At 53.5% G+C, this 27,672-nt stretch overlaps 1 protein-coding gene across 11 annotated transcripts in view; it reads right to left on the reverse strand.

Moving 5' to 3' along the window:
• Positions 1-6,832: 6,832 nt before the first annotated feature.
• CEP164 (centrosomal protein 164) overlaps positions 6,833-27,672 on the reverse strand; it is a 63,474-nt gene continuing 42,634 nt past the window's right edge. For 7 of the 11 annotated variants that reach the window (XM_025465372.3, XM_049109924.1, XM_049109922.1 and 4 more), the window contains 22 exons: positions 26,692-26,865; positions 25,660-25,806; positions 23,958-24,095; positions 20,622-20,822; positions 18,544-18,675; positions 18,242-18,458; positions 17,189-17,266; positions 16,819-16,950; positions 16,375-16,497; positions 15,219-15,362; positions 14,684-14,767; positions 14,467-14,535; positions 13,951-14,126; positions 13,488-13,614; positions 13,141-13,208; positions 12,492-12,699; positions 11,621-11,728; positions 10,926-11,040; positions 10,145-10,492; positions 9,375-9,441; positions 8,415-8,537; positions 6,833-8,225 (listed from right to left, as the gene is read on the reverse strand). In XM_025465372.3, the coding sequence (XP_025321157.1) occupies positions 8,129-8,225; positions 8,415-8,537; positions 9,375-9,441; positions 10,145-10,492; positions 10,926-11,040; positions 11,621-11,728; positions 12,492-12,699; positions 13,141-13,208; positions 13,488-13,614; positions 13,951-14,126; positions 14,467-14,535; positions 14,684-14,767; positions 15,219-15,362; positions 16,375-16,497; positions 16,819-16,950; positions 17,189-17,266; positions 18,242-18,458; positions 18,544-18,675; positions 20,622-20,822; positions 23,958-24,095; positions 25,660-25,806; positions 26,692-26,865 (3,076 nt within the window). In that variant the 3' untranslated portion in view covers positions 6,833-8,128. The remainder of the gene's footprint in view (positions 8,226-8,414; positions 8,538-9,374; positions 9,442-10,144; positions 10,493-10,925; positions 11,041-11,620; positions 11,729-12,491; positions 12,700-13,140; positions 13,209-13,487; positions 13,615-13,950; positions 14,127-14,466; positions 14,536-14,683; positions 14,768-15,218; positions 15,363-16,374; positions 16,498-16,818; positions 16,951-17,188; positions 17,267-18,241; positions 18,459-18,543; positions 18,676-20,621; positions 20,823-23,957; positions 24,096-25,659; positions 25,807-26,691; positions 26,866-27,672) is intronic. The other 4 variants (XM_049109923.1, XM_049109918.1, XM_049109920.1 and 1 more) reach the window with 3 other exon arrangements.

Raw genomic sequence — 27,672 nt, forward strand, 5'->3', positions numbered from 1 at the left:
CTTGCTAAGTGTATTCTTGGTTTTAGGTTTTTTTCCTTTCAGCACTTTGAAATATCATGCTACTCCCTTCTGGTCTGCAAACTTTCTGCTATAAACCCCAGCTGATAGCCTTATGGGGTTTCCCTTACATGTAAGTTGTTGCTTCTCTTTTGCTTTTAAATTTTTTCTTCTTTAACCTTTTACATTTTAATTATTATATATCATGCACTGAATCTCCTTGGGTTTTTCTTGTCTGGAACTATGTTTTTCCATAGTTCCTTCAGAACAAGGGAGATGTCTCTTTCCTTCCCCAGGTTAGGGAATTTTTCATCTATTATTTCTTCAAATAAGTTTTCTGCCCCTTTCTTTTTCTGGGACTCTAATAGAGAAAGTGTTTGTTTACTTGTTGCTGTCCAAGACATCCCTTAACCTATCCTCATTTTTTTTCTTTGTGCTGTTCAGCTTGGGTGCTTTCCACTATCCTGTCTTCCAGATCACTGATCCATCCTTGTGCCCCCACTAATCTAATGTTGATTCTGCCTGGTGTACTTTTTATTTGTGATTGTATTTTTCAATTCTGATTGGTTCTTTATACTGCCTGTCTCATTGTCGTAGGTCTCACAGAGTTATTTCACTCTTCTCTCCAATCTGATATGCATCTTTATGATCATTACTTTAAACTCTTTATCAATCATATTGCTTACCTCTGTTTCATTTAGGGTTTTTTTTCCCCCCAAGGTTTTGTCTTAATCTTTCATGTGGAACATATTCCTGTCCCCTCATTTTGCTTTTCTGTTCTTCTTTCTGAATTAGGTGGAATAGCCACTTCTCCTAAACTTGAATGGTCTTGTTGTATGGTCATCCCTGTGTATACTGCACATAGTGACTTTGGTTGGCTGGAACTGTGGCTGGTACAGCTTGAGAATCCTGGGCACTTGTTCTGGGACTCCACTAATGGGATGTCCAAAGCTGAAGTGGGCATAGGCTGGGGGAGTCCCAAGGCTGTCTGTGCAAGAAAAGCTCTGACAGGACATCTGAAGTAGTTGGAGTAGGTACAGGCCAGGGAGGTCCTGGGCGCTATGCATAGAGGAGACCCTGGGAGGACAGCTGAAGCTAAAATAGGTGCAAGGCAGGATGTCCCAAAGTGCTCAGCACAGGACATAACATGACAGGGAAAATGGAGCCAAAATGGTATAGGCCTGGAGTGTTCTGGGGTGCTTTGTGTCTATATAACCTAGGTGCAATGACTAGAGCTATAGTGAACACTGACTAGAGGTGTCCTGGTGTGTGCTGCACTGGGGCCACCTTGGTGGGATGGCTGGAGCTGGTGCAGGCGAGAGCCCTGGTGCTTGCTGAGGTGGTAGGCCAGCTAGGGTGCCCAGATCTTGCTCCTGTTCATGCTATCAAGACTGAGAGGGAACGCAGACAGTGGTGTTCATAAGCCACCCCCTCCCTCCCAGAGAGAGCTTCAATAGCTTCTCAGCCATTTGGCAAGGTCCCAGGGGTGATTCCTTTATTCTAGTTGCTCTTTTAAACTGTGGCTTTTTTCTTGTGCCCCAGGGCAGACGAATCTGCTCTAGGTCATTCAACCTATCCCTCCTCATTGCAGTTCACAACATAGGACATGGGGGCTCCCTTTGTAACTCTAACTCTCTCTCTCTCTCTCTCTCTCTCTCGCCATTCTCTATATGGTCTATCTTTTGTTGTGCAGAAGCTGTTCTATCACTCCATCATTCTTTGAAAGGAATTGCTTTATAAATAGGCATAGATTGGGTGTGTCCATGGAGGAAGTGAATTCAAGGTCTTCCAACATTGCTGTCCTAGACCAGAACTCTGTTGGCAACTTTTAAACCTTGGTTGTAAGTGAATTATTCACCATCTTTATCGTATTACAGAATCTAATTTTATATATACCATTATCACTGGATTTTACACTGGTTTATGTTTTTATGTTAATTAGTGTCCTTTTATGTCCACTCAGAGAACTCCATTATTTCTTGTAAGGCATGTCTATTGGTGATGAGTCTTTATCCCTATTTCATTTGTAAGAACAGCTTCACTGGGTATAATATTTTTGGTTGACAGTTTTTTCCTTTCAATATTTTAAATATGCACCCTGTTCTCTTCTGGCCTAAAAGTTTTCTGTTGAGCAGTCTGACAAAAAGTCCTATGGAGGGTCACTTGTGTATACTTTTCTCTTGCTGCTTTTAAAATTCTGTGTTTACAGGCACCTGGGTGGCCCAGTCAACTGAGCACCTGACTCTTGGTTTTGACTCAGGTAATGATCTCAGGTTGGGCTCTGCACTTGGCAGGGAATCTGCTTAGGATTCTCTCTCCCCCTCCGCCCCTCCCCTTACAGGAGGAAGCTGCATGGTACAGGAGCACATATGCATGTGCGCACACTCTCTCACTCTCTTAAATAAATAAATCTTTAAAAATGAATAAAATTCTGTGTTTAGCTTTTAATAATTTAATGTGTCTCAGTGTAGCCCTATTTCAGTTCCTATTTGGGGTCCTTTGGGTCTCTTAGAGCTGAATGTCTATTTCCCCAGGTTTAGGAACTTTTCAGCTATTATTGCTTTAAATATATTTTCTGTCCTTTTTTTTCTTCCTCTGGAATTCCCATAATGAATATCATTTCCTTTCATTGTATCCTCTAAACTCCACTGGCTTTCTTCAGTCTTTTTTCTTTCTGCTCCCCTGACTGGATAATTTCAAATGTCCTATCTTCCAGGTCGCTGATTCTTCTGCCTGGTTGGGTCTATTTTTGCAGCTTTGGCTGAATTCTTCAATATGGTTATTGTATTTTTTCAGCCCTAAGATTTGTTTGGGCTTTTTGATGGTTTCTGTTTCTTTGTTGAACTTCTCCTTTTGTTCATGAATAGTTTTCCTAATTTTATTTAGTTGTGTGTTCATTTGTGGATCCTTAAAAGGATTCTTCTGAATTTTCTGACTGTTCCTAGATTACATTTCTTTAAAGTAACTTATTAAGCTTTGTTTCCTTTTGTTGTATCACATTTGTCTGATTTTTTTTTCATAATCCTTTACTCCTTATGTTGGTATCTGCATTTGACTAAGTGGTCTTCTCTTCCAGGCTTTGCAGGTTTGCTTTGGCAGAGACAGTATTTCACCAGTCAGCTAAGCTTGGGCTTCTGGACAAGTCTTCTGATAATGCCTTAGGCAGGTGAAGCTTGCTAGTAGGGTCTATTTTTGGACAAGGCAACTGTTTAAGCTCAGAGATCATGGGGGTTGGGGGATAGCACTGGCTGAAAACAGCTGGATAAGACTGCTGGCTTGCTTCCAAATGAAGCTGTAGGTTGAGTTCCATGGTTACCTAAATTCTCTGGTCAGGCTTCCTAGGGACCAAGTGCTATATTTAGCAGCAGGTGAAGCTATGCATTAGCTTCCCTGCCCTGGTGGGGCAGCAGGACAGAACCCAGGGTCATGGTTCACAGTTTGGGGACCCAAATCAGGCAAGAGTGTGCATTGAATATCTTGGTCGGATGAGGCCACCAATTTTGCTCTGCAGACAGGAAAGCCAAGGGCTATGCTCTGTTCAAATGCCATTGTAAATAGGGCTGTTGGGTGGACCATGCAGCTTCCTCTGTGCTCTGGTAAAGCTCCTTAGTCAGGTGGGCTAAAGCCATATTCAGCTATAAGTGGGACTATGAACTTAGTTTCCCTGCTGAGGTGCAGTGGGAAAAGCAGCTCCAAGGCCATTAAGGTTCTTTGTGGTCCTGACTCAAGCTGACCCATGCCCAACTTCCCTGACCAAACAGGGCCACTAGCTTTGCTCTAGGGGTGGTCAGTTCTGCACACTTCCCTCTCAGCTCAAGTGTTGCTGGGTTATGCGAAGATTCCAGGTGTTCTTAGCAGCCTTTCCTATCAGATGGGGCCAAGGACCATGTTCCATAGTGAGTGTAGCCATGATTCAGTTATCCTGCCTCGGTGGGACTTGGAGAGCCTCCTTCAGGCAACTCTCAAATTTTCCCAAACGGGCTTTCTGGTCAGGAGGGGTTGGGAGCCACACCCCACAGCTGGTGTGGCTATCACCCAGCTCTTCTGCCCAGGCATGGGGGAGGCTTCTGCTACAGAGCCTGAGGAGGAAGACCTGAATCAAGCAGACCCACAGCTTGCCTGGTCAGACTGTACCACTAACCTGATTTTGCCGGTAAGTAAAGCCACTGGTTGGGATTACTACCTGGGCCCTACAAGTATGAACCTGGTTGGCCAAGATCCATGTGCTGTTTGCTGGAAGTCCTTCCCCATTGATGTCACAGATTCCCCTGCAATCCCCATGGGGTGAAACCATAGTAGGGGCTCCGACAAAGTGACCCACAGTGCTGGAGGAACTGGATGTCTCACCTAAACTCCTCTTTCTTGGAGGAACTGCAGGTTCAGGGGAACTCTCAGTGTGGGGGAGGGGCAGCAAAGTGGGCTTGTAGCCCCTTCTCTTCTCTGTCTAGTCTCTGCAAGGCATGCTTCAGCCTCACCCCAGGTTCTAGGATTCTCTCCGTCGTGTCTCATCCGTGGATAGCTGCTAGTATTCTTATGAAGGGGAGTGGTCAGGAATGGCCTCTGTTGCTACCTTGGTGGTGTCCCTGCCCTTACTATGTGTTGAACATTGTTTTGAGGACTTTATATGGATTAACTTCTTTAATCCTCCCAACCACTTTATGGGATAAGTCACCCCATTTCACAGATATGAAGATTGAGGCACAGAGAGGATAAAGTGGGAACTCTTGCTTGACTCACGTCCCCTTTGCTTTTAAATGTGAGTGGAACTCATCCCACTGTCCCTCTGTTCCCTAGCTCCCAAGGGCAGGCATCCCTCCCCTCCATCATGCAAACAGTGCTCTTCTGCCCTTCGCTGGGCCCTCTGTGGAACGTATCTGCTAGAGACGGCAGATTCAATCAGCAAGGCAGGAGATATGAGAAGAAAGGAGGAAAAGACTTTCCCATTCTATCCAGGACACTGGTGATGTCAGGGGATCCATTTTTTAATCATCATCCCCTCACCTAACCTGCAAAAAGCTGGTGGTGGGATTGGAAACCCCACCAGTCACCCTCCCCCACCAGAGTCTAATTTAGACCACTGGAGACTTTCCAGCCTCCCTCTGGGTTAGAGCAACGTTCCACCCAAGGCAGCCGCCCTGCTTCATTCCTGGAATAGGGTTTAGGCTTTGAGATTTTAACTGGCAGGGCTCGGGGGGGAGGTGGGGGGCGCACAGGCCTGGAAAGGACTTGTTCAGGTCACAGAGCTTGCAGGTGTCAGAGCCAAAGGTAGACCCAGGTGTCCTACGGCCAAGATTATCTCCCCCTCCCCAAGCTGCCATTTTGTGTGGAAGTCTTCATGGCGGTGGGGGTGGGGGCTGCCATTGACAACTTTGTACCTTTCTGAAAATACTCAATGAACATCTCACAGAAGAGCTTTGGGAGACTGTCTGATCCTAGGTTAGACCAGTAAAAGGGAAGATAATCAGAAAACCGCCCTTTCTTTTCTTGTATTTGCATAAAATCTCCAGAAGGAACCTTCGAAGAGAAGACTGGCCCAAGGACGGATAGACTTTTGTTCACATGGCTCAGTACTCAAATGATACATGTAGCCTGTTCAAAGTAAGTATCTTTTTAAAAACACTCTTTCCTGAAACCCCTGGCTGGGTGTCAGAGCTCCTCAGTTCTGGTCCCGCTTCTTCCACACCCTGACTGTAACTTTGGTTAACTCTCATAATCTCTCTAGGCCATTTCTGCCACTGCAAACATGAGGGGACCAGTCATCTGCAAGGTTCCCTTCAGCTACAAAGGGCTATGAGTCTAGACTCCCCAGCTAGACTCTATCATCTCAAAGGGGAGAGACGGGACCGTTTAGTCTTTAGTTTTACAAGTCTGCCTTGTAAAGCTTGAACCTGGGGCAGTGGCGGGGAAGGGGGGGTTGCTCACCCAGCTAGAAGGCCCTCCCTCTCTGGGACCCAGCTCTTCAGACCAAGTGGGCCAGGACTATTGTGTGATTAGGACAGAAGGTGCTGACAAAGGGGAGCAGGCTCAGTATAACTCGGCTTTTGGAGATGTGTAGATCTAGGTTCAAATCTTGGGTGGCCCTGAGCTGTGGTCATTTAATCTCTCTGAGCCTGAAGCTCCCCATCTATAAAACATACCAACTTCACAGGTTAAGTGGGTTAAATTAGGTAATATTTGAAATGTACCTGCACACAGAAGGTTTGACCAATGTTAGCATCTCTCCTCCCTCCCTTCATCAGAGCAGGTAGGACACTGGGACACAGAGGAGGCTCCATTAAGCTGTATGTTTGAAGTGGTTTTCTCATGCAAATCTGTGAAACACAGCCACCTGGGTTGGTTCTCCTAACAATTCTGTTGCTATAAATCCAAAACTATGTTGGCTGCTCACACCACTGGAGCAGAAAACAAAACCCACCTATCTTTGCCAGCTTAGGGCTTAGGGGGCTTGGCTTTCATTTGTGTACATGCAGAAAACGATGCCGAGTAGTCTCTGGGAGATGGCACAGTGAGTCTCCAGCTGGTAGGTGGCAGAGTGGGGCGGGGAATGAAGAATATCAGTGCTTCCTGAGGTTTCCACGCAGCAGGGACAGGCAGCTCTGAGGGCACAGATGAGAGGCCAAGGGCTCTCATGTGGCAGAAACTAGGCTACTTCCTTCGGGACCTGCAGGTCTCTGAGCCCCTGGGTTTTCCTCCCCACACCTGTATTACAGGCTTGTTGTGAGTAGATTAGACCACCTAGGAAGGGGTCTGAGAATGTTAATTTTTCCTTCCTTTATTCTTAAGAGGAAGGAGGCCAGGGCCTTCAAAGAGGAGGAGACACATTCACACGGCTGCCTTGTGGCAAATGGACCTGCAGGGATTTAATTGCTGTAGAAAACACAGGATTGTCACCAGAGTTGGTTGTAACACATGAGCTAGCCCCGAAGCACACAGAATGAGCCAAATAACAAAATGGACTTTTTTCTCTATGGTAGACTGATGCCTAAGGGGTGGGGGTGGAGGGGGAGGGAGGTAAAAAGTTTCTTAGTCCCAGAAAAAGAACTGAATGAGAGGCTGGCAGAGACTTGGTTTGTATGCAGTGGAGAGGCGAGGGCAACCCATAGCTTTTGAGACAAATACGGGGACATTTTATCTAAACAATGGGACAGATGTCCGAGAACATGGCCTGCAGCCCCTCGAGGAGCCCTCTGATGGGAAGCGGGACCGCGGGGAGCCGTGCCAGAATGGCAGCGGCTCGACCTGGCACAAGATCCCCACTGCCAGTGCCAGGTGCTGCCTTCAGAACTGGCCTACCAGCTCTGAGGACGGATGCTAGAGGGGTGGAAACAAGAACCCCCCCTCTCTCCGTGGCAGCCCAGAAAGACAAAACCAAGATGAGGACCCAAAGCCATCCCAGGGTTTTCCTAGGGCTTGTTGGCTTCTTGAAAGTTGTATGCTTGCAACCTGAGACTTGGGGGTCGGGAGGAGGCTCCAGGGAGGAGCCCGAGGGAAGGGAAGGGGGTGCCCCTGAGGAAAGCACAGAGTCAGCAGAGGGAGGAGAGGCAGCAGAGCTTCTGGGGGCCAACTACCAGCAACCTCTGTATGAGCTCTGGGCCCAATCCTGAGATAGAATGCTCAATAAGGAGACTTGAAAAAAGAAAGAAAAGGGTCTGTCTGAGGCTGAGGTATTAAAGCCTGGTCCCCCAGGGTACAGACATGCTGGGGGGCTTTGTTCTACTGAATTAAGGACCATATGCATATCACTGCAGGGAGCACTAAGCATGGAGCCCCCTGCAGGTCCAGGGGATCGACTCCGCTCCAACGGGAGGCCCTTGGCCTTGGGAGGCAACTCCTAATACCATGTCCTCCCTCCTGAAGGCTCCCGGGTCTCCATCACCCCATGTCAATGCTGCCTCATCCAGGTGGGAGTTCCCAGAAGTCCACATTCTTCAGCGTGATACATGTGGGCTCAGAGGGGCAGCTTACAGTGTTCAGTGGCACCATCCTTTCCACCCAGCCCTGGCCTCCATGGTTCCTCTGACTGGGGCAGGCAGCAAATAGGGCACCCGGGGCAGGAGAACGCTCGCTCAGAAGGAACAGAGCGCAGGCAGCTCCTCAGGCACTTGGTCTGGGCGCGGGAGAGGTGGGGGCCCTAGTAGTGATACACCTTCAGTGTGTTGTGCTCATCCAGGCCCAGCTGCAGGAGTCTGGAGCCAGCCGCTGGCTTGGGCACTGAAGAGAACAGCTGTCTGGCCATTAAGTGAAGGAAATCTCTGCAGTGGAGTCCACTAAGCACATCCAGGGAGGGGCCAAAGGCCACACGCGGTCCTCCTTGGACCCACCCGGGGTACAAACACAAGCCCCGAAGCCCAACTCAGCCATCCCAGCACTGACCGCAGGAAGGGCCCACGGTCTGGGGAGCAGCAGTCAAAGGATACAGCTTGGGGTCATTCCTGTAATGTTCTAGCCACTTGCGGTTGGCCTCAATCATGCTCTGAAAGTCAGGGCTGCCCACCCCGGGGCCGTGGGCCTGGGACCGCTGCAGGAGGCGCAGCTGCTCACTGGAAAGGAGGTGAAAGAACTGGAAGGGGCCGTGCGATGTGGGCCACAGGCCGGTACATCTCCCTCCTCCTCTATGCACACCAGCCAGGGGCTGTGAGGGGTTGCTTCAGCAACTCAAAGCTTCCTTTACTGGCAGGAATGCTCTTCTGGAAGGATGGGCATCTGTTCCCCAAGGACAAGGTGGTGGACCCCTCTGCCCCTCCCTTGGGTGGACACTCCTGGCATCAGCCCTCCCACATCTGCCTGGTCCCAGCCCAGCCGATTAGCGAAAGCTTTCCCCTCTGTTGACTCAAATACCTGCCTAGCATCAGCTCCCCAGTGGGTCAAAGGGTAAGTGGGGGTGCTTATGGCAGGGGGCCTGTGAGGGAGTGGGGGTAGGCAGGGGATAATATGGCAAGGAAGAAGATGAATGGGAAATTAATAACAGGTTTAAATAATTGCCCATCTGTCTCTCCCACAGGGTGCCCCTCTCACTCCAGATGTTGCTCAGCAGGACCTGGAGAAGAAGGGAACCTACAAAGCAGACAATGAGCTTAATGGCAAAGACAAAAGCCATGCTCAAGGGCAGGAGGGGTCCATCTCTCCCTGCAGGTGCTACCAGGCACCTTCCCCATACAGGTAGGCCAGGTGAGACCAGCTGCCACTGGGGTCGCGGTGGACTGGGTTTTGATCACAGAGGCACCTCAGACCCAGGCAACTTTGTGGCCAGGGAGCCTATCCCAGCTCTCTGGGCAACGTGACCAGAGTTCTCCCCTGGGAGGTGCCACCTGTCCAGGGAGGTGCAGGAAAGTGACAGGGCTGTGTGGTTCCCACCCTGAGCCCACAGTGAGGCTTACCTGGCAGACACATAACCCAGCCTGTTCTCCAGTGGGGCAGGGTTGCTGCTGAGGAGTGGAACTCCAGCTGGAAAAGTGGGAGGCAATTGTCCAGAAACGGGCGGTGGAAGCCAGCCCAAACCCATCTGCGCCCCTCCCACCTCCCGGAGATACCAGCAACAGGGAATGTTTCAGTGGTTGGATGTGAGACACAAATGAGAGACAGGAATTTGTCCTATTTACTTCTAAAATTGAAGCTACTTTTCTTTTAGGATTCACAAAAAAGATATGTAAATTTTCCCCCCAAATAACTATGTTTTTATGGCTTTTTGCATTCTTCAGCAGGACTTAAGAGACCAGGTGAGGCCTTCTCGCCCAGAGGCAGGGCAAAGCTATATGGCCGAGGGGTTATAAGCAGAATCTTGAAGTCACGGAGACAGGGAGCTCAGAACCCAGTGTGTTACTTATTCTCTGGAAACCCTGGGGCATATCTCTTAACCTCTCTGAGTCAGTTTTCTCGTCTGTAGGGTGGGGATAAATGTCACTACCTCAGAGGCTTATTAGAAGGACTCATGCCTGGCCCCTCACACAAAGCACAAGATGGTAGTGATGACAGGGATGACCTTTCAGGTTCTGCTAAGCTCTGGATCACATCAGAAAGGCTCCAATCAGCCCAAGCTCCAGGTAAACTGTAGACCCACGGAGCCCATGGTTACAGGGAAACCAGCAAGTCGTCTTCCCATAATGGGATGGACCTTGCCCAAGCCAGGGGCAATAAGAGGGAGGCTTACTTGGAAAATACTTGCGCCACTTCTCCACCAGGAAGTCGTCCACTGTCTGAGTCACAGAGGAGGAGAGCCTGGGGCCCAACCTGGGGTCCCAGGCCCACTGGGTGGATGTAGGCCTACCCAGCGGTGAGGCTGAGACCCGGGCCAGGGAGGGGCAGGTGGGCGTGGGGGCACTCCTGGGGTCCCGGGCCAGGGTGTGCACCGGTGTAGCAGTGAAGAGCGGTGGTGGCAGCTGCGGGTTGAGACTGCCCAGCATGCTGAGGACACCATTCAGTTGGCTGCTGATCTGATGCAGGGAATTGCTCAAATAGTGGAACTCGTTGGGGAAGGTGGCACTGGTGGTCAGGTTGACTGAAAGGAAAGGACTAGGCTTCAGGGCCCCAGGCACCCTACTGGTTGCCCCTCCCTGGTCTGCAGGACCACAGCCCCTCAGCTGACGGAAGTCACAGGGATGGCAGGGCTTCTGAATTCCAGATAGCGCAGACCAGAAGCTGGCCCAGGGAAAAAGCCTCTCCAGAGAGCAGCAAGGAAGGAGGAGGAGACGTCCTCTGCAGACCAGAGCGGCAGAGGGAGAACATGTCCCAGAAGGCACTGGAAGGTCTGTGCACATTCATGTGGTCCCTGTGTGCTGGGTCACTCCTTCTGAGCATTACTGAGTACCTGCTCCAGATGCTGGCTCCCAGAGGCGTACCCATGCAGGGCTGAAGAAGGGGGGCTGCCCCTCCCCACACTCCTCCCTCTCGGTGGGTACTGTGGCCCACCCCCTGCAGCCACTGACACTCACTGTGAGGCAGGGAGCAGGCCTCAGAGCTGGTGCTACTCATGTCTTCCATGTCGCTGAGGTCAAAAGTCACCACCTTCTTGGTGGGGGCTCCTCTCAGAATGTCCTCTTCTGAAGCCTGAGGGGTACAAGCAGCAGTCAGTACTGGTGCCTGCCCAGTGCGTTCTCCCCGCAGTCCTTGCAATGGGTGGGCACTCTCTGGGACCCAAAGTTCAGGAAGAGGGACACCATACTGGCTGCCTTACGGCATGGGGGAAGGGAGGCAGGGCTAGGGGGCACCATAGGCCCAAAACACAGGCAGCAGGGCCCCAGAACCAGGGCCCCTTCCCCGCTGCAGGGTCTCTCCACCTGGGCTTTCCTCCAACCACACCCACACCTCCGGCATCAGGGGACAAGGCCCCAGGGAAGCCTAGGTCTGTCCATTCCAAACCCCCCAGGCACAGCTCTCCTCAGGGGCCAGGCAGGGGCTGGGCAGGGGCCAGCGCCTCTCAAGAACCCACAGCAAGAGGCTCCAGGTCTGCTCAACCACTCCGCACAGATATGCAAACCCACAGATGTAGTCAGAAACTTCAAGGCCAAAGCCACTGCCACATCACCAGCCCAGGAGCCCCAGAGGCCCAGCTCCCCACTCCATGGGACCAAAGAACCCAACTGCATCCCAGGAATAGAAGCGGGGGGCCGGAGCCACCACGTCGCACCTCTTCCTGAAGAGAGGACTCCAGCTGAATGAGCTTCTCCTCCTTCTTCCTCAGCAGGTCGTGGCCTTTCTGCATGGCTGACCTCATCTCGTCCAGATGCCTGGTCTCCTGCAGCCAGAGAGATGGGAGGGGGGGTGCTAAGCACAGATCCTGGAGCCCCAGCGCTGCATGTCATTAGCCAGGTGAGTCTGTGCAAATGACCTCTCAGTCTAGACTGTCATCTGCAGAAAAGAAATACTAGTCTTCTAGGGTCGTAAGGATTGGAGGAGGTAGAGAGATGCTCCGCCCGGGCCTGTACCTAACACTCTCCACGGGTTGCTCTCAGTGCAGGGTTATCATGTCAGTGCTCCCGCTCCCTGCACTCTCAGCATTCAGCAAAGCAGGGAGGGCCTGAGGGTGGCAGGCCGATGCCTCTGGGAAGCCTCCCCTGTGCCAGCTCTGAGCGCCAACAGAATTCTAAGGGAGCAGGCTCCACCAAGACCCTCAGAAGGCAGCACTAGGTCTCTGCCTTTTCACTGGAAATCAGGTGATCAGAAAAGCATGTCAGCCTGGCGCCCAGTGTGCTCAGAGGATTCACTTATGAACCAAGTCTTCAGTGTGATGGAAAGGACATGCAAAACACTGGATGGGAAATTTTTAAATCCTCCCTTGTACTTCTCTCCTAGAAAGCCAGAGTAACACCCCTGCCTTGTACATCATCCGTGGTTATCATGAGGATCAAATGATCAAGCGCTGAAGAAAGCGCTCTGCACCTGTGCCTGACTCGTAAGGCACTTTCATCCTCACGGACACAGATAACCCGCGTCACCTGCCCAGCATCCCCCAGGTCCCCCCACCGTGAGGGAGGCAGGCTCTCCTCCAGGCTCCTGACCTCCTCCAGGTCCTTGCGCACATCTTCCAGGGCCTTGGCGCTTGGGGGATCCTGGGTGGCCTCCTGAGCACTGGCCAGCTCCTGGCGCCAGTGCTCCTGGGCGGCCTTCAGGGCCGTCTGCCGCCTCTGCATGGAGTGTGTCTGCTGCACCAGGAACTCCTTGGCACTACGGAGCGCTATGCCCTCAGCAGAGAGGTAGTGTCGGACACTGTGGGTGGCCAGGGCAGGAGGGGTGGGAAGGGAAAAGACACTCTGAGAACCTCCTGCTGTGGGTCCCCTGAGCGCTTCCCTGACCGAGGCCCATCCTGAGCACACACAACGATGCTGGGCTGAATATTGCTGGTGTTCACACTCTACTGCGCGGCACCCTGCACAGTCCTCCCACCCTGCCTCTAAAGGGCTTCCAGACAGAGGGCCACACACTCCCACCAGCCTGATCCTCAACCAGAGGGTAGCAGATCCCAGCATGCTGGATCAGTGGTCATAACGGGCACCTTCTTGGCTTGCCAAAGAAATTCTCTGTGTCCCTCAGGTCCTCGTCCCCAAACCAAGCCCCACTGGCGATCGCAGTCAACTCATTTCACTTCACCCTGAAGGGAACTCACCCCTCCATGGAACCCTGGATCCAAACTAAGGTATCAGAACTCACCTGTCCAAGGACAAGTTGGTCTCCTCCTTGCTCTGGGAGAGAATAGAGGATACCTCTTTGGTCTGGTTCTAAGGACATACAGTAGAAAAGACCCACTGAATATCAGATACACTGCAGGTTCAAAGGACCCCCCAAAGCTCCTACCAGGGGCCTAAACAGGTAATGGCTCTGGGGGCTGCTGGGCGCTATTCACTCACCAGTATTTTTTGACTGACGGAGATGGAGGACTGGGAATATTAAGGACAGGAAGCTAAGGTCAAGGTCATAGATAAAGCAGAGCTGGGACCCCTCCTAGAGCCCTGCCCCAGACCCACCAAACTGTCCCTTCCAAGGCACAGAAAACTCACTATCCCAAAGGATTTCCTCAGGTCCTCAATGTGAAGATCCAGCTCACACTGTGCAGAAGCGTTACTCTCCTTAGCTGCCAGCTCTTTCAGTATGTCCTGCTTCCTCTGGGCTTCAGCCTCCAGGTCACTGTGATTGGAAATGGGAGTGGGGGATGGGGTGGGGGAGGCAGGGTCATATGATGCAGCAGGGCAGGCAGCAGTCATGACTGCTGGGTGGGGGGGCCTTCAAGTCCTGGTCTTAGGGAGACAGCAGGCCCACCTCCATCCCTTCACATCCATCAAAGCCGCTGGGGCAGGGCTGAGGCATGACCAGTAGAACCAGGGACCCCTAGGTGTTCACAGCCTCTTACCCCTTACTCCCTACAAAATGCAGCAAGGCCCCTCTGCCTAGTTCCACCTCTGCCCACCCGAGTGTGTCAGACAGCAGGCAGGAGGCAGCAGGAGAGTCCAAGTGCTCACATACCTGACTTGCTTCTGCAGCCTCTGACTCTGGGTCTGCAGCGCATCTACCTGGGACTCCAGCTCCAATTTGTGGGCCCGAAGTTCATCAAGAAGTTTCCGGAGCTGTTGGTTAGACTCCAACAGGTGGGTGTGCTCCTTCTTTGCCTCATCCAAGTGCTGATGGTTGGCCGTGGCCTCCTGGTGGGAGAGAAGCACCCGGAGACATGTGGGACAAAGGCGGGAAGTAGGACAGGGAAGCCTGAACAGCCGAGGAAAGAGGGTGGACCTCAACGACACTGCAGTCCCTGCGCCGAGGTCAGGAAGCATGCAGGCTCTGCCTACCCTCCACAGCCCCACCCCCTGGGGATCTCAGCTGGGCTCCAGCCAGAGGGCCCTGCTACCCGTGGGATACCGCCAATGTAGTTGGGAACCCTAGTGCTCGCGGCAGATCAGGTGAGCCAAAGGCGGGATGCTATGGGGAGAGGGGCAGGGAGGGTGACAGGAATGAGGAAAGATAGCACAGGGGAGGCCGGCACACCTGGCTCTTCAGCGCAACCTGCCTCTGCACATCAAGGAGCTGCTGCTGCTCCCTTCGGGCAGTCTCCTCCTGTGGGCAGGTGGGGGATAGAAGTGGGGCCCTTGGCCATCTCCAGGCGCCCCGGGTCTAAAGGGCAGGAGGACCTGTGCTCCCCTAGGGAGCTGCGACTCCAAGGTCAACGGCACCTGGAGATCCCACCCTCCACGTCCACTCTCACCTGGAGATCCAGCTGAGCCAATTTGGCCTTGACATCTTTGGTTCTGGTTTCAAGTTCCACCTCCAAATCTTGGAGTTTCCTTTCCTGCACAGAAATAGGCAGCGCGAGAGATATAAGTGTGGAAAGAGTGCAAGGCGTCAGCTAAGGGCATGGTGGGGCGGGGGTCCTGACCCACCCTACCCACCCTACCCTTCCATACCACACACCCCCATGCAAGGCTCAGGCCTTCTTCCACTTGCCCTTGCAGGCTCCCTGGAAAGTATCACACCTTGTGTCTTCCCCTCAGGCTAAAGAGAGGCAAAGGTGCTAACCCCAGGGCCCTGGGCAGGGCGGGGGGACTGCGCTCCTCTAATCTGGGGGATGCTCCCTGGCCCAGAAAACAAAGGAGCACATGTGTCCTGGCTGGGGGATGGCCAGCGAGCGACACCCCACACCTGCAGCTATCAAGGCTCCAATCTGCTGCTGCCACGGCTGCCGGCCCCCAACACCTGTCCATTCCTCCTCCCTGGGCCCCCCGATCGCCCGGAGCCCTGACCTGCTCCCGGTGCCGACGCCGCAAGTCCTCAAGCTGCCTGTCCTGTGTCTGCCTCACAGCCTCCAATTCTCGCTCGTGTGACTTTCGCAGGCGCTCCAGCTCCCTGGTCAGGTGGCCCAGGAGTTCTGTCCGCTGCTTCCTCTCCTGCCCAGAAGGGGAGGCCGCTGGTGGGAAACTGCAGAGGCCTTCAGGCCTGTGGCTCCGGGTCAGTAAGGCAGGGGACCCCAGCGGCTCCGTAGGGCCAGCCCTTCGAGAAGAGGAGCTTTCTAGGCCCTAGAAAACTTGCGCCCCTCTCTGCCACTGACACAGGCACTGGTCGGATGCCATGAGAAACCCCCTGTGGGATCGGCCCCTCCTGCTGTCTACTGGGTCCAGCTTCCTTCCTCCAGGGAAGAGCACTCATTAAAAAATTATCACTGCTCTTCAGCGAGGTCAGATTCGGTTTGGGAAGGGAACTACATTTTATCATGGGTCAGCTATTTCTGCATGGGAAAGACCATATGGAGAGGTTGGGTTACGGGGTCCAGTTACAGAAACAGCAGCCTCGAAATCCCAGGCAGAGGCCCAGCTGTAAGCCAACCTCAGGCCCCACCGCCACCCCTGTTCACCTGCAGTGGGAGCCAGCCACACCGGCGTGGGTAGACCTTCACCTATGGGTGAAGGGGGAACATGGGCAGATCAGCTCTAAGTAGTGTGTGGCTCTTGCCAGGCTATTTCTTGGTGTCCTAGAATTCTGATTAACCCCAATGGCATGGTGTTGGGTGGTTAAAGCTAAAGGCCTTGGAAGGAGACCGTCAGGGCTTGAATCTCAGCTCCTCGACTTACTAGCCTGGTGCATTTGGGAAAGGGGCTCACACTGCTAGGTCTGTTTCCTTTTCAAGCTGGAGGTCACTCTAGCCCTCACCTTCTCGGGGTGCTGAGGGCACTAAACAAGTTCGTGAACATCAGGGCTGAGAAGAACGTGGGCACAGGGTACAAGCTCAGTATCTGTAAGCCGCCGCCGCTCGGGGAGGGAAGGAGCCTGCCTGCTATGGGGGAGACACTCCTCCGCTGCAGCAGTAAGCAGGTGATTGGGACAGCATCACTGCCAGGCGCCAGTCAGCTGCCAGGGACTGCGGGATGGGTGCGTTTGTGCACCGGGGAAGGGGCAAGTCACCTCAGCTTCGTACTGCTCTCTGGCTTCAGCCACCACCTGCTGGTGCTCCTCCTTCATCTTGTCCAGCTTCCTCTCGTGTTCCCTCTCCACCTCCTGGCGCTTCTCCCGCAGGAGGCCACTGAGCTGCAGGGTAGGCGGCAGGGATGTGACACACCGGCCTAAGGGGGGACCAGCCCCTGAAGGCAGAGTACACACCCGCCCTGGTGCCCCCCCACCCGCACACATCACATGAGCATGACAAGTGACAGACGCACACCACACCCCACTCATGCACAGGGGTGCCAGGATGGAGAAGCGCCTGGCCCCAAGGGAATGGAGGCATAAAAATGCAACGAGAAGTTCTAGCCCCAGCTGAGCCATGCAAAGCAAAGCAGGGACCCCTGGGCTAGGATGGAGTGCCCAGGACAGGGATACAGGAAGCTGCAAGAGTCCACCAGCATTTACCTCTTGCTCATACTGAAGGACCTGGTGAACCTTCTGCTGAGCCCTCTGCTCTGCCCGACTGAGACTCTCCTGCAGCTGGGTCTCCTCTTTCTGCTGAGCTTCCTCTATCTTCTTCTGGAGGCTGGAGACAACCTGAGGAGGCCCCAGCACAGGGGATGTGACTCGGCGCTGCAGAGCCACCTTGGAGGCTCACCTCCCAGGGGCCCAGTGCCCACCCTCATGGGGCTGCAGGGGGAGGAAGGCTCCTGCCCCAGGGGCAGGCATGGGGTCAAGCTCTTTTGCCTGGTAGCAGTGAAGGGGCCTTGAGGCTCAGACTCAAACACCAGGATGGCGGGCCCCGCCTTACAGGCCAGGGCCGGCTGCCTCTCACCTCTCTGTGCTTGGCCTCCAGCGAGGAAGAGAGCCGGTCCAGCTCGGCTCTGTGCTCCCTCTCCAGGGCTGCCACCGCCTGAGGAACAACAAGGAGCCTATGAGGGATGCAGGGCAGGGAAAGCTGGCCGGGCATGGGCCCCTAGGGAAGGAAGACCATGTAGACTCTCTCCCAACTAAAGGGCCAAGGGAAACCACAGGCACATCTTTGTCCCCCCAGAATAACTCAGTCTCTAAAGTCTGCAACTAGCAAATGAACAAGTTGAGGCCAGAGTGGAGGGGCATTTCATAAGTCTCAGGTCACCGCACCCATCCCCCTGCCCCTAGGCTAGGCCATGGGTACCAGGTCACACTCATGCCCATGACTAGGGCCCAAGGCTGTGAGGGCTGGAGGTCCAGTGCCATCTGTTTGAGCCCCTGGGTGCCCTCCCCAACCTTGTGGAATCTCTCCTTCTCTAAGCACTGAAGCTCACCATTACCCAGAGAAAAATCTCCATGTGGCCTGTTCCTTGCTTCCGCCTCTTATCTAGAGACAGACCGTCAGGAAACAGGATTGGAGGCACAGGGTTTAAAGGCAAAGGAGAAAACTTCCCTCTAAGGGTGCAATCTCTCTATAGCAGGAGAGAGATGAGAGGTCATTGTAGCTACCCCTCAGGGCCCAGGATGGGGACAGGGCACCTTTTTTTGCAGGACATCCGGTCTGGTCTAAGTTCTTTCAGTGGCAAAAGCTTCCCAAATCCACAGGCCATTTCCCCTCCAACCTCTTCCCTGCCACTGACAGCTCCCAGCCACTGCTGGCCCTGGTCAGTGCCCTGGACACCTGCCACACCCTCCACTGTGCCATGCAGACAGGCTAGCACCTGCCCTGGACAGCAAGGCCCACGCAGAGCAGTGGGCCCAGACGGTCGGCCCACCCACTGTCTACCATCTCCTGTGCCAGCCATGTAGACACCTCCTCTGTGCCTGGTCCCCCACCCCACACAGCCTGGCACCCAGCCCCTCCACACTTAGCCCAGGGGCATGTCAGACGGTAGGCCCCACACTGCTGGCTCACTTCTTTCCTCTCCCCCTGCAGCTGCTCCCTGAGCTGCCGCAAAGCTGCCTCCTTCTCCGCGTTCAAGGCAGCCTGCTCTCTCTTCTCCGAGGCCTCCATCTCTTCCTTGAGCTGCTCCAGCATCTGTCTGCTCCTCTGTTCCAAGCTGGCCCTCTCGGCCTTCTGGAGAGACTCCAATTCTTCTCTCAGCTTCTGCAAGGAAGCCTCCTGCTCGGCCCTGATGGACAGACGGACAGAATGGGACAGACCCGTGCACTCCAGTGGCATCGCCACGGGGCGGCTGGCTCACAGTGCGTGCTCACCTGAGTCGGCCCTCATCTGCCTCCGCACTGGACTGCACCTGGGCTCGGAGCTGGGACAGCCTCTGGCTCTCCTCCTCCCTCATCTGACTCTCCTCTTCCTCGGTGGCTTTCTGCAGCTGCTCCTTCAGGGAACTGGGATGGAAAAGAAAGGGAACTTTGTCAGAGAAACCACTCTTGTCTCTGACCCTGGGCCTCCAAAAACCTGTAGCTCGCCTGCGGAGCTTCCTAAATCTGGGTCCTTCCGCCTCCCTACAATACCTTCCAGGGTAAAGAGCGGACCATGAACACTATCTGCTCTCTGCCGCAGCAAGAGGACGGCAGGCTGCTTGATCCCAGAACAACTTTTCTGCCAGAGGCTCCCCTCAGCCTATAGCTGCACCTCGGCATGGCATTCACTCAAGGACAGATCCAGTCTGACTCCAACCTGGCTCTGGTGCTGTGTCCTCTCATTCCCCACCTAACCAACCATTCCAGCCACATCAGAGGAGCCACCGCCTCTCAGTCCCACCACACACCTCCTTGTGCCTCGGCCCTCATTTGTGCTGGAGCCTCTCCCTAGAATTCCGTTTTTGACTTGACAAAACGATATTCACCACTCAACACCCAGCTCCTTCCTCTCAGAGAAGTCTTCCCAAGACCTGCAGGGTTCACTGATCAACGTGTTCCCTTTGCCCTTCCTTATCCCGTGCCACTCTGTACCATACATCACAATTCATCTTTCACGTGTCTCCCTTCCTTACAAGTCTGGGAGCTCCTCCAGAGAAAGAATCATGTCTTAAAGTCTGTTATATCCGAGGTGTTGAACACAGTAGCTGACATGAACTAAGTGCTCCATAAATATTTGGGAAATCTCAACAACATCACCCAGCCCCAAACTATGAGCAAGAGCTGACAATCCATGAAGGACATCTTATTTACAGGCAAACGACAGTAACCATTTCATCTGAGGCAGACACCCCCCTGCCCATGCAGCCCCTACATGACTGGGGGCCATGTGCTGTGCAGTCAGGGAATTCAAGCCTGAGAAAAACATGATCCAGAAGACAATGTCTTTGAAAAGCTGCCTAGTGAATTCCAAAGCCGAAAAAGAATTAGGGTCATTTTCTTGTTTCAAGTCACCTGCACCACTGCTCTCCTCCATTATAATAGAAAATTTGAGTTAAATAAAAATCCTCCCTCCTGGATTCCCCAGAAATCCTTTCTCCTTGTCCAACGGCTCCACGTTCCACACGGCACCACAGGATGTCAGAGCTAGAAGGGTCCTGAGAGGTTAAGTCCTTCATTTTTACCACAGTCTCTTTTTCATCTCACAAATAAGTCAATCTCTTCTTCTTTACGACTAAAGAAACTAAGGGTGGCCCTGCCTGCCTTCCCGTTCAAGAAGTACCTGCTATGAGTTCAACTGTGGCTTCCAGAAATTTCTACCAAGTGGAAGTTTCACAGTAGAGATGGCCATAGCCGTCATGTACACATAATCTCATCCACACAGACCAGCCTAGCCTTAAGTGTCTTACTTATCAAGGGCCACCCAGTCAGCTATGCAAAGAGCAGGAACCCAGATGGAAACCTCTGTGTCCCGGGAAACAGCACCTCACATTAGATTGTGTGGTTCCTACCAATCTCGCTGGGTCCCAAAAGGGCCCTGACTCCCAAGAAAACAACACAGTGGTTAGGAAAATGGGCTCCAGGAACCAAGTGCCTAAGCTAATCAGACTCTGCTGCTTATGAACTTCGACACCTCGGACAGGTCACTTAGCCATTCTGAGCCTCAGTCTCTTCATCTGTATTATAGACCCTATAAGATGGGGTTGGTAGCAACACCGCATAGGAGCCACTCTCAGGACTAAACCAATTAACAAATATAAAGCACAGGGACTTTAATCTCTCAAAAACTTCGCTACCTCCACTATTATGCCTCCCAACTCCCAAAAACACAAACCAGGGAGCCCATTTCCCCCGCACAGACCACCAAGGAGGAGTCTCAGTGGGGCCACAGGGCCCTGGGGTAAGGGTAGGGTGCCCCCTGCTCCACATGTCACTGCAAGGCCCGACCGCTTGCCTAAGGGGAAGGGTAGGACCTGAGAGCCTTCTCTTTCTGCTGGTGAAGCTGGAGGATCTCCTCTTCCTCCTCCTGCCACAGCTTCTCCCGCAACTGCTGCATCTTCTCTTGCTTCGATTCCAGAAGCCGCCTCCAGTCTTGCTCCAGTTCTTGGGCCATGGCCTCTTCCATGGCCTTCAGCGAAGCCTGCTCTGGGGGAGCTGCAGGCTCTGTAGATTGTCTACCGAGGGTGGGGGACAGCGTTTCATTAGACTTAATATCTCATCTTTTATGTAGATACAGAAAAACACACACGAATCCTAAAGGAGGGCCCATGGTCAGGAATCATATATGCAAATCAGGCCACCCAAGGGCCAGTAGGAGGGTTACCCCTTCAAAGATACAGGGAGCATTGGTTCCTAGGGCAAGCCCCACTGTGGTTAAAGCCCCAAGAGCCGCAGGAGAAGGGTACCCCATATTAGGCTCGGTGGACCTGGGTAGGCTGTAGAGCAATGTAAAAACCTGAAGATGTGGCTCACGAGCTGGCAATAACAGGGAGATTAAAGCTCTGTCCTTAAAGGATTCCTCCCCAGGATGGTTCATGGCCCTGTTCCCGTCTCCCCACTAGGGCTCTGCCTGCTACTTGAGGCTTACACCAGCAGCTCAGGGCATCCCCAGAGGCTCTGCCTCCCGAACTGAACACAGGCCAAGGTTTAGGAGCCAGCAGGAGAAGCAGCATGTGTGTCTCCTACCCTGACACCCAAAATGGTCCATGGAGGTCCAGAACAGTAAGGTCAAGGGAGTAGTCACCTGCCTGGCTCCCTTGGCCAAAGACAGTACCAAGAGCGCAACAATGTACCGCTCCATCTCTCCCTGATGATGCCATGTTTGCATCTGCTTAGAGTTAACTCAATGTTAACAGATAAAAGAAATTCATTGCTAACTTAGATCCATAAGGTGGGTGGTGAGATAAGGAATAATGATACTGTTACAAATATGTCTATAGGGATCCCTGCGTGGCCCAGTGGTTTAGTGCCGCCTTCAGCCCAGGGCGTGATCCTGGAGTCCCAGGATCGAGTCCCACATCAGGTTCCCTGCATGGAGCCTGCTTCCTCCTCTGCCTGTGTCTCTGCCTCTCTCTCTTTCTGTCTCTCATGACTAAATAAAATCTTAAAAAAAAAATATGTCTATAAAGTCATGAAGGATGTTATGTTCCTTGTATTCTCAGTCTTCTTTTTTTTTTTTTAATTAATTATTCATTCCTGAGAGATATAGGCAGAGGGAGAAGCAGGCTCCTCGCAGGGAGCCCAATGTGGGACTCTATCCCAGGACCCCAACCTGAGCTGAAAGCAGACGCTCAACTGCTGAGCTACCCAGGTATCCCTGTATTCTCATTCTTGAAGGAAAGGCCCAGAGAAAAACCCAAGAACATTTGGAGGCGTGAGAACATAAGCGGGATGAAGTACTTGGCCTCCCGGGGCAACTCTCCTAAGGCCAGCGCATGTTTGCATTCCCAGGTCAGGTCCTTTGATCTTACATTAGAAATGAGAGATGGCCACACAACCACCACCCTTCCCCGACGATGCCTGGGTGCAGGAGGCCAGGCACACTGGCCCCGTCAGCCTCTGCAGCATGTGGATACAGTCCCCATCAAGGAGCACTGGGGCAAGAGTCAAAGAAGGGAGCCAGTGCTCCTGCTGGGGACGCAGGACCCCCTTTCCTTCACCGCAGCAGATGGAAGGCAGGAGGCAGGATCAGATTAGAAGAAAAGAAGGGCTTTGGAATTCCATTTTGGCCCCTTGAGACCAGCGAGAGAAGGAAGACACAAAAGGCTCCTGATGTCTCTGAAATACCATTAAGATTTCTCCCTTCCCTCTTTCCTAAAATCATTAACCCCAATCGGACACAGCCATGAGCTAGGCCTTCAGTTCTCTTCTGCTCTCAGCCCATTTTCTGCCCCCCTCCCAGGCCAGCTCTGCCTCAGGTCCCCTGGCACAGCCCCAACTGATGCAGATGTAAGAGATGAGGCCGCCACCTCCTCTGAGAGTCCCGCTCCCCGAAAGAGCCTCCCCTCGTAGCTCTCCGCCTCATCAACCCTCCAACTCATTTCCAGCCTTGGCTGAAAACATCTTTTTTTCCCTGAGATGGTACCTTTTAATGTCTCTCTCCCCTGTGGGCTGCGTAGCTATGTGGAGCCCGGGGGACAGATGCTGCAGAAAGACGGGGCCTTGGGCAGCATGGCAGCATGTGCCCAGGCGACACGCACCGGTGAGCGTGCCCATACACCTGGCACACAGGCAGGAGGGGCTGGTTTCTAGCAGGCCTCCTCTTCTCCGTGTCCCTGTTTTAGAGCTCCAGCATCCCAAACGCCCTGATTAGGTCCCAGGCCGTCAATGATGCCCCAGCTGATTGAGGAGACAACGGGGAGGATGAGGCCTCCAGAGGAAGAAGCAGGTCTGATTTCGAGGCCACTCCTCAGGTGTCAGCATCAGAGAGACCCAGTTTCCAACAGTCGGCGGCCAAGAGGACGCTCTATAGAGGCATCACCATTTCAGGCTGGCCATCAAGGAGTTTCAAGGAAGCAAAGGAGCAGGGAGGGCGGACAGTGCAGAGGGAGGCGGTGGCATTCAGGACATTCTCAACTGGCTGCACCACCACTAGGATTGCAATCAAAGAGATCCTGTCCACTCTCACATTTGGCCTGGTGGTTTTAATTTTTTTTTTAAAGATTTATGTATTTATTCATGAGAGACACAGAGAAAAAGAGACAGAGACACAGGCAGAGGGAGAGGCAGGCTCCATGCAGGGAGCCCTATGCAGGACTCCATCCCAGATCCCAGGATCATACCCCAAGCTGAAGGCAGATGCTCAACCCCTGAGCCACCCAGGCATCCCTAATTATTTTTTTTTAGATTTTATGTATTTATTCATGAGAGACACACAGAGAGAGAGAGAGAGAGAGACAGAGACAGAGACAGAGAGTCAGAGACACAGGCAGAGGGAGAAGCAGGCTCCATGCAGGGAGCCCGATGTGGGAATTGATCCTGGGACTCCAGGATCATGCCCTGGGCCAAAGGCAGGTGCTAAACCGCTGAGCCACCCAGGGATCCCCTGTTTTGACATCTTTAAAAGTTTGCTGGTGGAGGAGAGACTGCCAGTCCCAGGACTGGCCAGCCCTTACTGACCACAGAGAATGTGTCTTTTGTATGCAAACCAGCCAGTCTTCCAGGGAGGCCACACCAGAACCATGTCCTTCTAAAACTCACACAGAATCACATAGGGCCGGGTACCAGGCAACTGGAGGGCCACCCCCACAGCCCAAAGCCCACCGAAATTATTCCAACTATCCAATCCCACACTCACTCAAGGCACTTACCCTGCCTCATCCATTCCTTCCCACGGAAACCCCAATAAAGGCTCTGTGCCATGCTCTCCCTTCTTGACTCTTCTGTCTCCTGACACACCCTGGTCCTTCCCCAAGTGGCCTGCCATGGCTGGGCATGCCCTCTTCTCTCTGGAAATGTAGGTAATAAATTCTTCCTGAATGGCACTGGCCTGTGTTGTCACTCAGTCACCTCCATAAATTAAAATCCCACGGATACAAATAAGACACACAGAGCTACTCCTCCTGACACACAGAAACATAGCTGTGAAGATGAGTAACAGGAAGTTAGGGGGCCCAAAAAGACTCAGGAAAGGAACAGAAGATATTCCCCTAAGTGCGCTTGTAAAGTGAGAGCGTATGGTTGAAGAACGTGTCTCTGAGACCCAGCAGGGGCAGCCTCACTGGTTTGGGAGAAGAAACACAAAGTAAGGGGGCTCACCAGCCAAGAGAGATGGGGAGGAGCCTCACGGCCCCACTTCTATCCCTGAGGTGCCAGGACAAAGCCCTCTCACCTCTGCCCAGAGGCTCCAGTCTCTGAAACCAGAGGCCTCCCATCCTCATAGAAAGTACCCTGACCCAGTGTCCACAGTCACCAAGGAGACTTGGGAAGGCCATGTCATTCCTCAGCATCAGAGCTGCCTCAACATGGGGCTGCGCCGTCCCCACTTCACTCTGCAGGGCGACGATGAGCACCAGAGTCAGGAGCCCAAGCACCCTGCCAGCTCTGGGGGGCGCCGCCTGTAAGTAACCAGGGTGCGAACCTGTCTCTCCTGTCTCTACAGGTTCCCTCGAATCCCATGGACTTGTAATCCTTCTGTGGCACTAGGTTCACAGGCAGGAAAAACTGCTTCACCCTGGCTCCTGTCTCTCCACGCAGAGAAAAGGAACAGGGGTTCCAGGCTGAGCAGGAAGTCTAGGGCTCCAGTGACCAGAGTCTCGTGCTGGTTATGCAACCGACCAGCGATGTGACCTTGGGCAAACCCCTTCACTGTGAGCCTCAGTCTCATCGTCTGTAAAAGGGGGAGAGGGAAGGGAACAGTGGGAGGAGGAAAGCTCAGTGATCTCTAAGTGTTAATAGTGCTGCTATAACAACGCACATGAGCTCTGGACCCAGGCCCAAGATAGAGACACCAGAGACTATATAATTCCATTTATGTCACGTTGGAGAACTAGAAAATGAATCTATGAGACAGAAGAGTGGTGACCTGGGGCAGGTGACTGGGAGGAGAACAGCATGAGGAAACTTCCTGAAGGGACAGAAATGTTCTATATCTGACCTGAGCGTAAATGTGCACCAATTCGTACAGTTCAGATTTATGTACTCTCGTGTAAATACCTCAAAAAAAAAAAAAATGTTTCTAAGAAAGCAAAAAATAGTGCTTCGTAGAAGGGGAAACATGATTACCAGGTTTCTGCTAGCCCGGGAGGTACCCTGTCACCTCCACCCTTATACCTCAGGGCCTGACCAGGAGCTCCAGGGACCTAGCCAGCCCCACCCTCAATCTGTGACCACACCACTTGGGACCCACTTGGGGATCTCAAAGCGGCACACCGAATGAAGGGCACGCTTGGTCTCCCCCCACTCCAACCCCTGGGCAGGGGCCAGAGCATCCCCCGGCCCCCCAAGAGTGGTGGGCCCTAAAGCAATGCACACACCACAGAGGACAGGGACCCACATATAATTGGCCCTTACAGCTCTGGAGAGACTGGTGGGGCAGGGCTGGCTGCCACCTGCTCCTCAAGCTCCTGGGCCTCTTCCTGCCCAGGGCCCAGCTCCGTGGCCCCAGAGCGCTGTTCCTTGCCCCTCTCCTGGGCAGCAGGTGGGCTTGGAGTCTCCTCCCTTGAGAGCAGGAAGGAAGCAACTGTGTGAAGGCCGGTAAGCAGGCAAGAGGCTCCAGGTGCACCCATCAGAGAATGGTGATGAGGGCAAGGGAATCAGCCCCAACCAAACATCCCTATCTCAGGCCTCACTCTCCCCGCCTGCCTCTTCCCTAGCTGTTCACACTGAAAACCCCCACACCCACACACCCCCACACACACATGTCCATGTGGGCCAAACGAGGGTCATGGCACCCAAGGAGAAGCTCTGCACGCAACAGGTCATCAGCAGAAGCTGTTGACTGAACGTCGCTGCTGCTTGGCTGCCCCCAGTGACTCATTCCAACTGGATGTGCTCTCAAACCAGCTCTGACACCAGCACCTTCCTCTCACCAGGGAAGCACAAGAACTAGCAGATGCAAGCCTGGCTCTGGGCCAGGCTGGGGCACAGAGGTCCCCTCGGCTGGCCTAGGGAAGCCTAGGACTCTGCACTTCCCTCCCGCAGGGGCCCGGCACACCACGGGGCTCTACCTGGGTCTGCTACAGGACTGGAAGTGGGATGACTACTGGGGTGGGGGGAGCACTGGCAGGTGGGGACTGGGACAAATGCCCCTGACAGCACAGCCCAGGGGGGAAGACAGTCTCTGTGCCAGCCCCTGGGCAGGAAGACAGCTGGGTCACATGATATGCTTCCTTGTTTAATAGTTTCTAGGCTCCCCAAATCAGATGGTGCACCCCAAATTTAGCTGTAGATGAAGGACTAGAAAGAAGGTTTCCTCATCACCCGGCTCACGTAAGGCACTAAGTGGAAACCTGTGAACCCAGCCCAGCTCCTCCACCTCTCCAGGCACCCCCAACAGTCACTCTCAGTCCCTGCACACACAACTAGATGCCAGCTCCCCCTTACCTCTGAAGGGAACTGAGCAGGACCGGGCTGCCTGCAGAGTCCTCCCCAGGCTCCTCTGCCCGCTTCTGCTCCTGCTCAGGCTGTCCCTCAGAGGCTTGAGGAGGCCCTTCTTCGGTGGCCTGGCTGTGAAGGGGACTCTGGAGCCACCTCCCAGGCAAAAGTGGAGGAGACAACCTGGTCGGACCAGCCAGAGCAGCAGGGTAAGACCCGCCATTTAGAGAGCAGGGAGAGAACAGAGAGAACTAGTATGTGGACCCAGGTCCCTTCCTCTTCCCAGGCAGGGCTGTAGACCCGGCCCTATACCCACGGGGAGCCAAGGAGGGCAAAGCAGCCAGCAAAGCGGGAAGGGGAAATCCCCACTGAGCACTCCCTTTGCCTGGATCAGACTCAGCCCTCCTGGGCCCCTGTGCTGCACCTGTTTGGCCCAGGGGTGAAAGCTGGGCCCTCTCACGAGTGTGTCCACACCCAGTGCTCACCATCTCTGAGGTCAGGCAGGGATGGAAGAACTGAGCAGAAAACAGGGAGAAAAACAGAAGCCAGACTCGAATGGTCAAACTACAGAAAATGCATGAAGCTGTAGTTTTCAGCTGGTAGGAACAGATAGCTCTTCAGGGTCTGAAAAGCAGAACAACTGCCCCATTTCCTCTTCCCAGGGTGGTAGGAAGTACCTCTCATTGTAGTTTGGGCCTCAGAAGCTGGAAGGCCCTATCTCTCCCTCCCAGTCTCTCTGCTCTCCCTCCATGTGTACACACACACACACACACACACACAGCTGCAGCCATTTCTGATGTAGCAGAGCATCAGCTCCAAGCTGCAGTACTGAGCTTCTGGCAGATTCCTCCAGCCCTGGCCCACAGTGGTGTACAAAGTCCCACCAAACATACCCGCATTCCTGTCTTGGTGCAGAATCAGAGGGCGCACTCATGGACACGCGTGCATGCGCGAGCACACACAGACTCTGCAAGGCCATCCAGTCAGCTC

This window comes from Canis lupus, chromosome 5 (genome assembly GCF_003254725.2).
Source record: "Canis lupus dingo isolate Sandy chromosome 5, ASM325472v2, whole genome shotgun sequence".
NCBI lineage: Eukaryota > Metazoa > Chordata > Mammalia > Carnivora > Canidae > Canis > Canis lupus.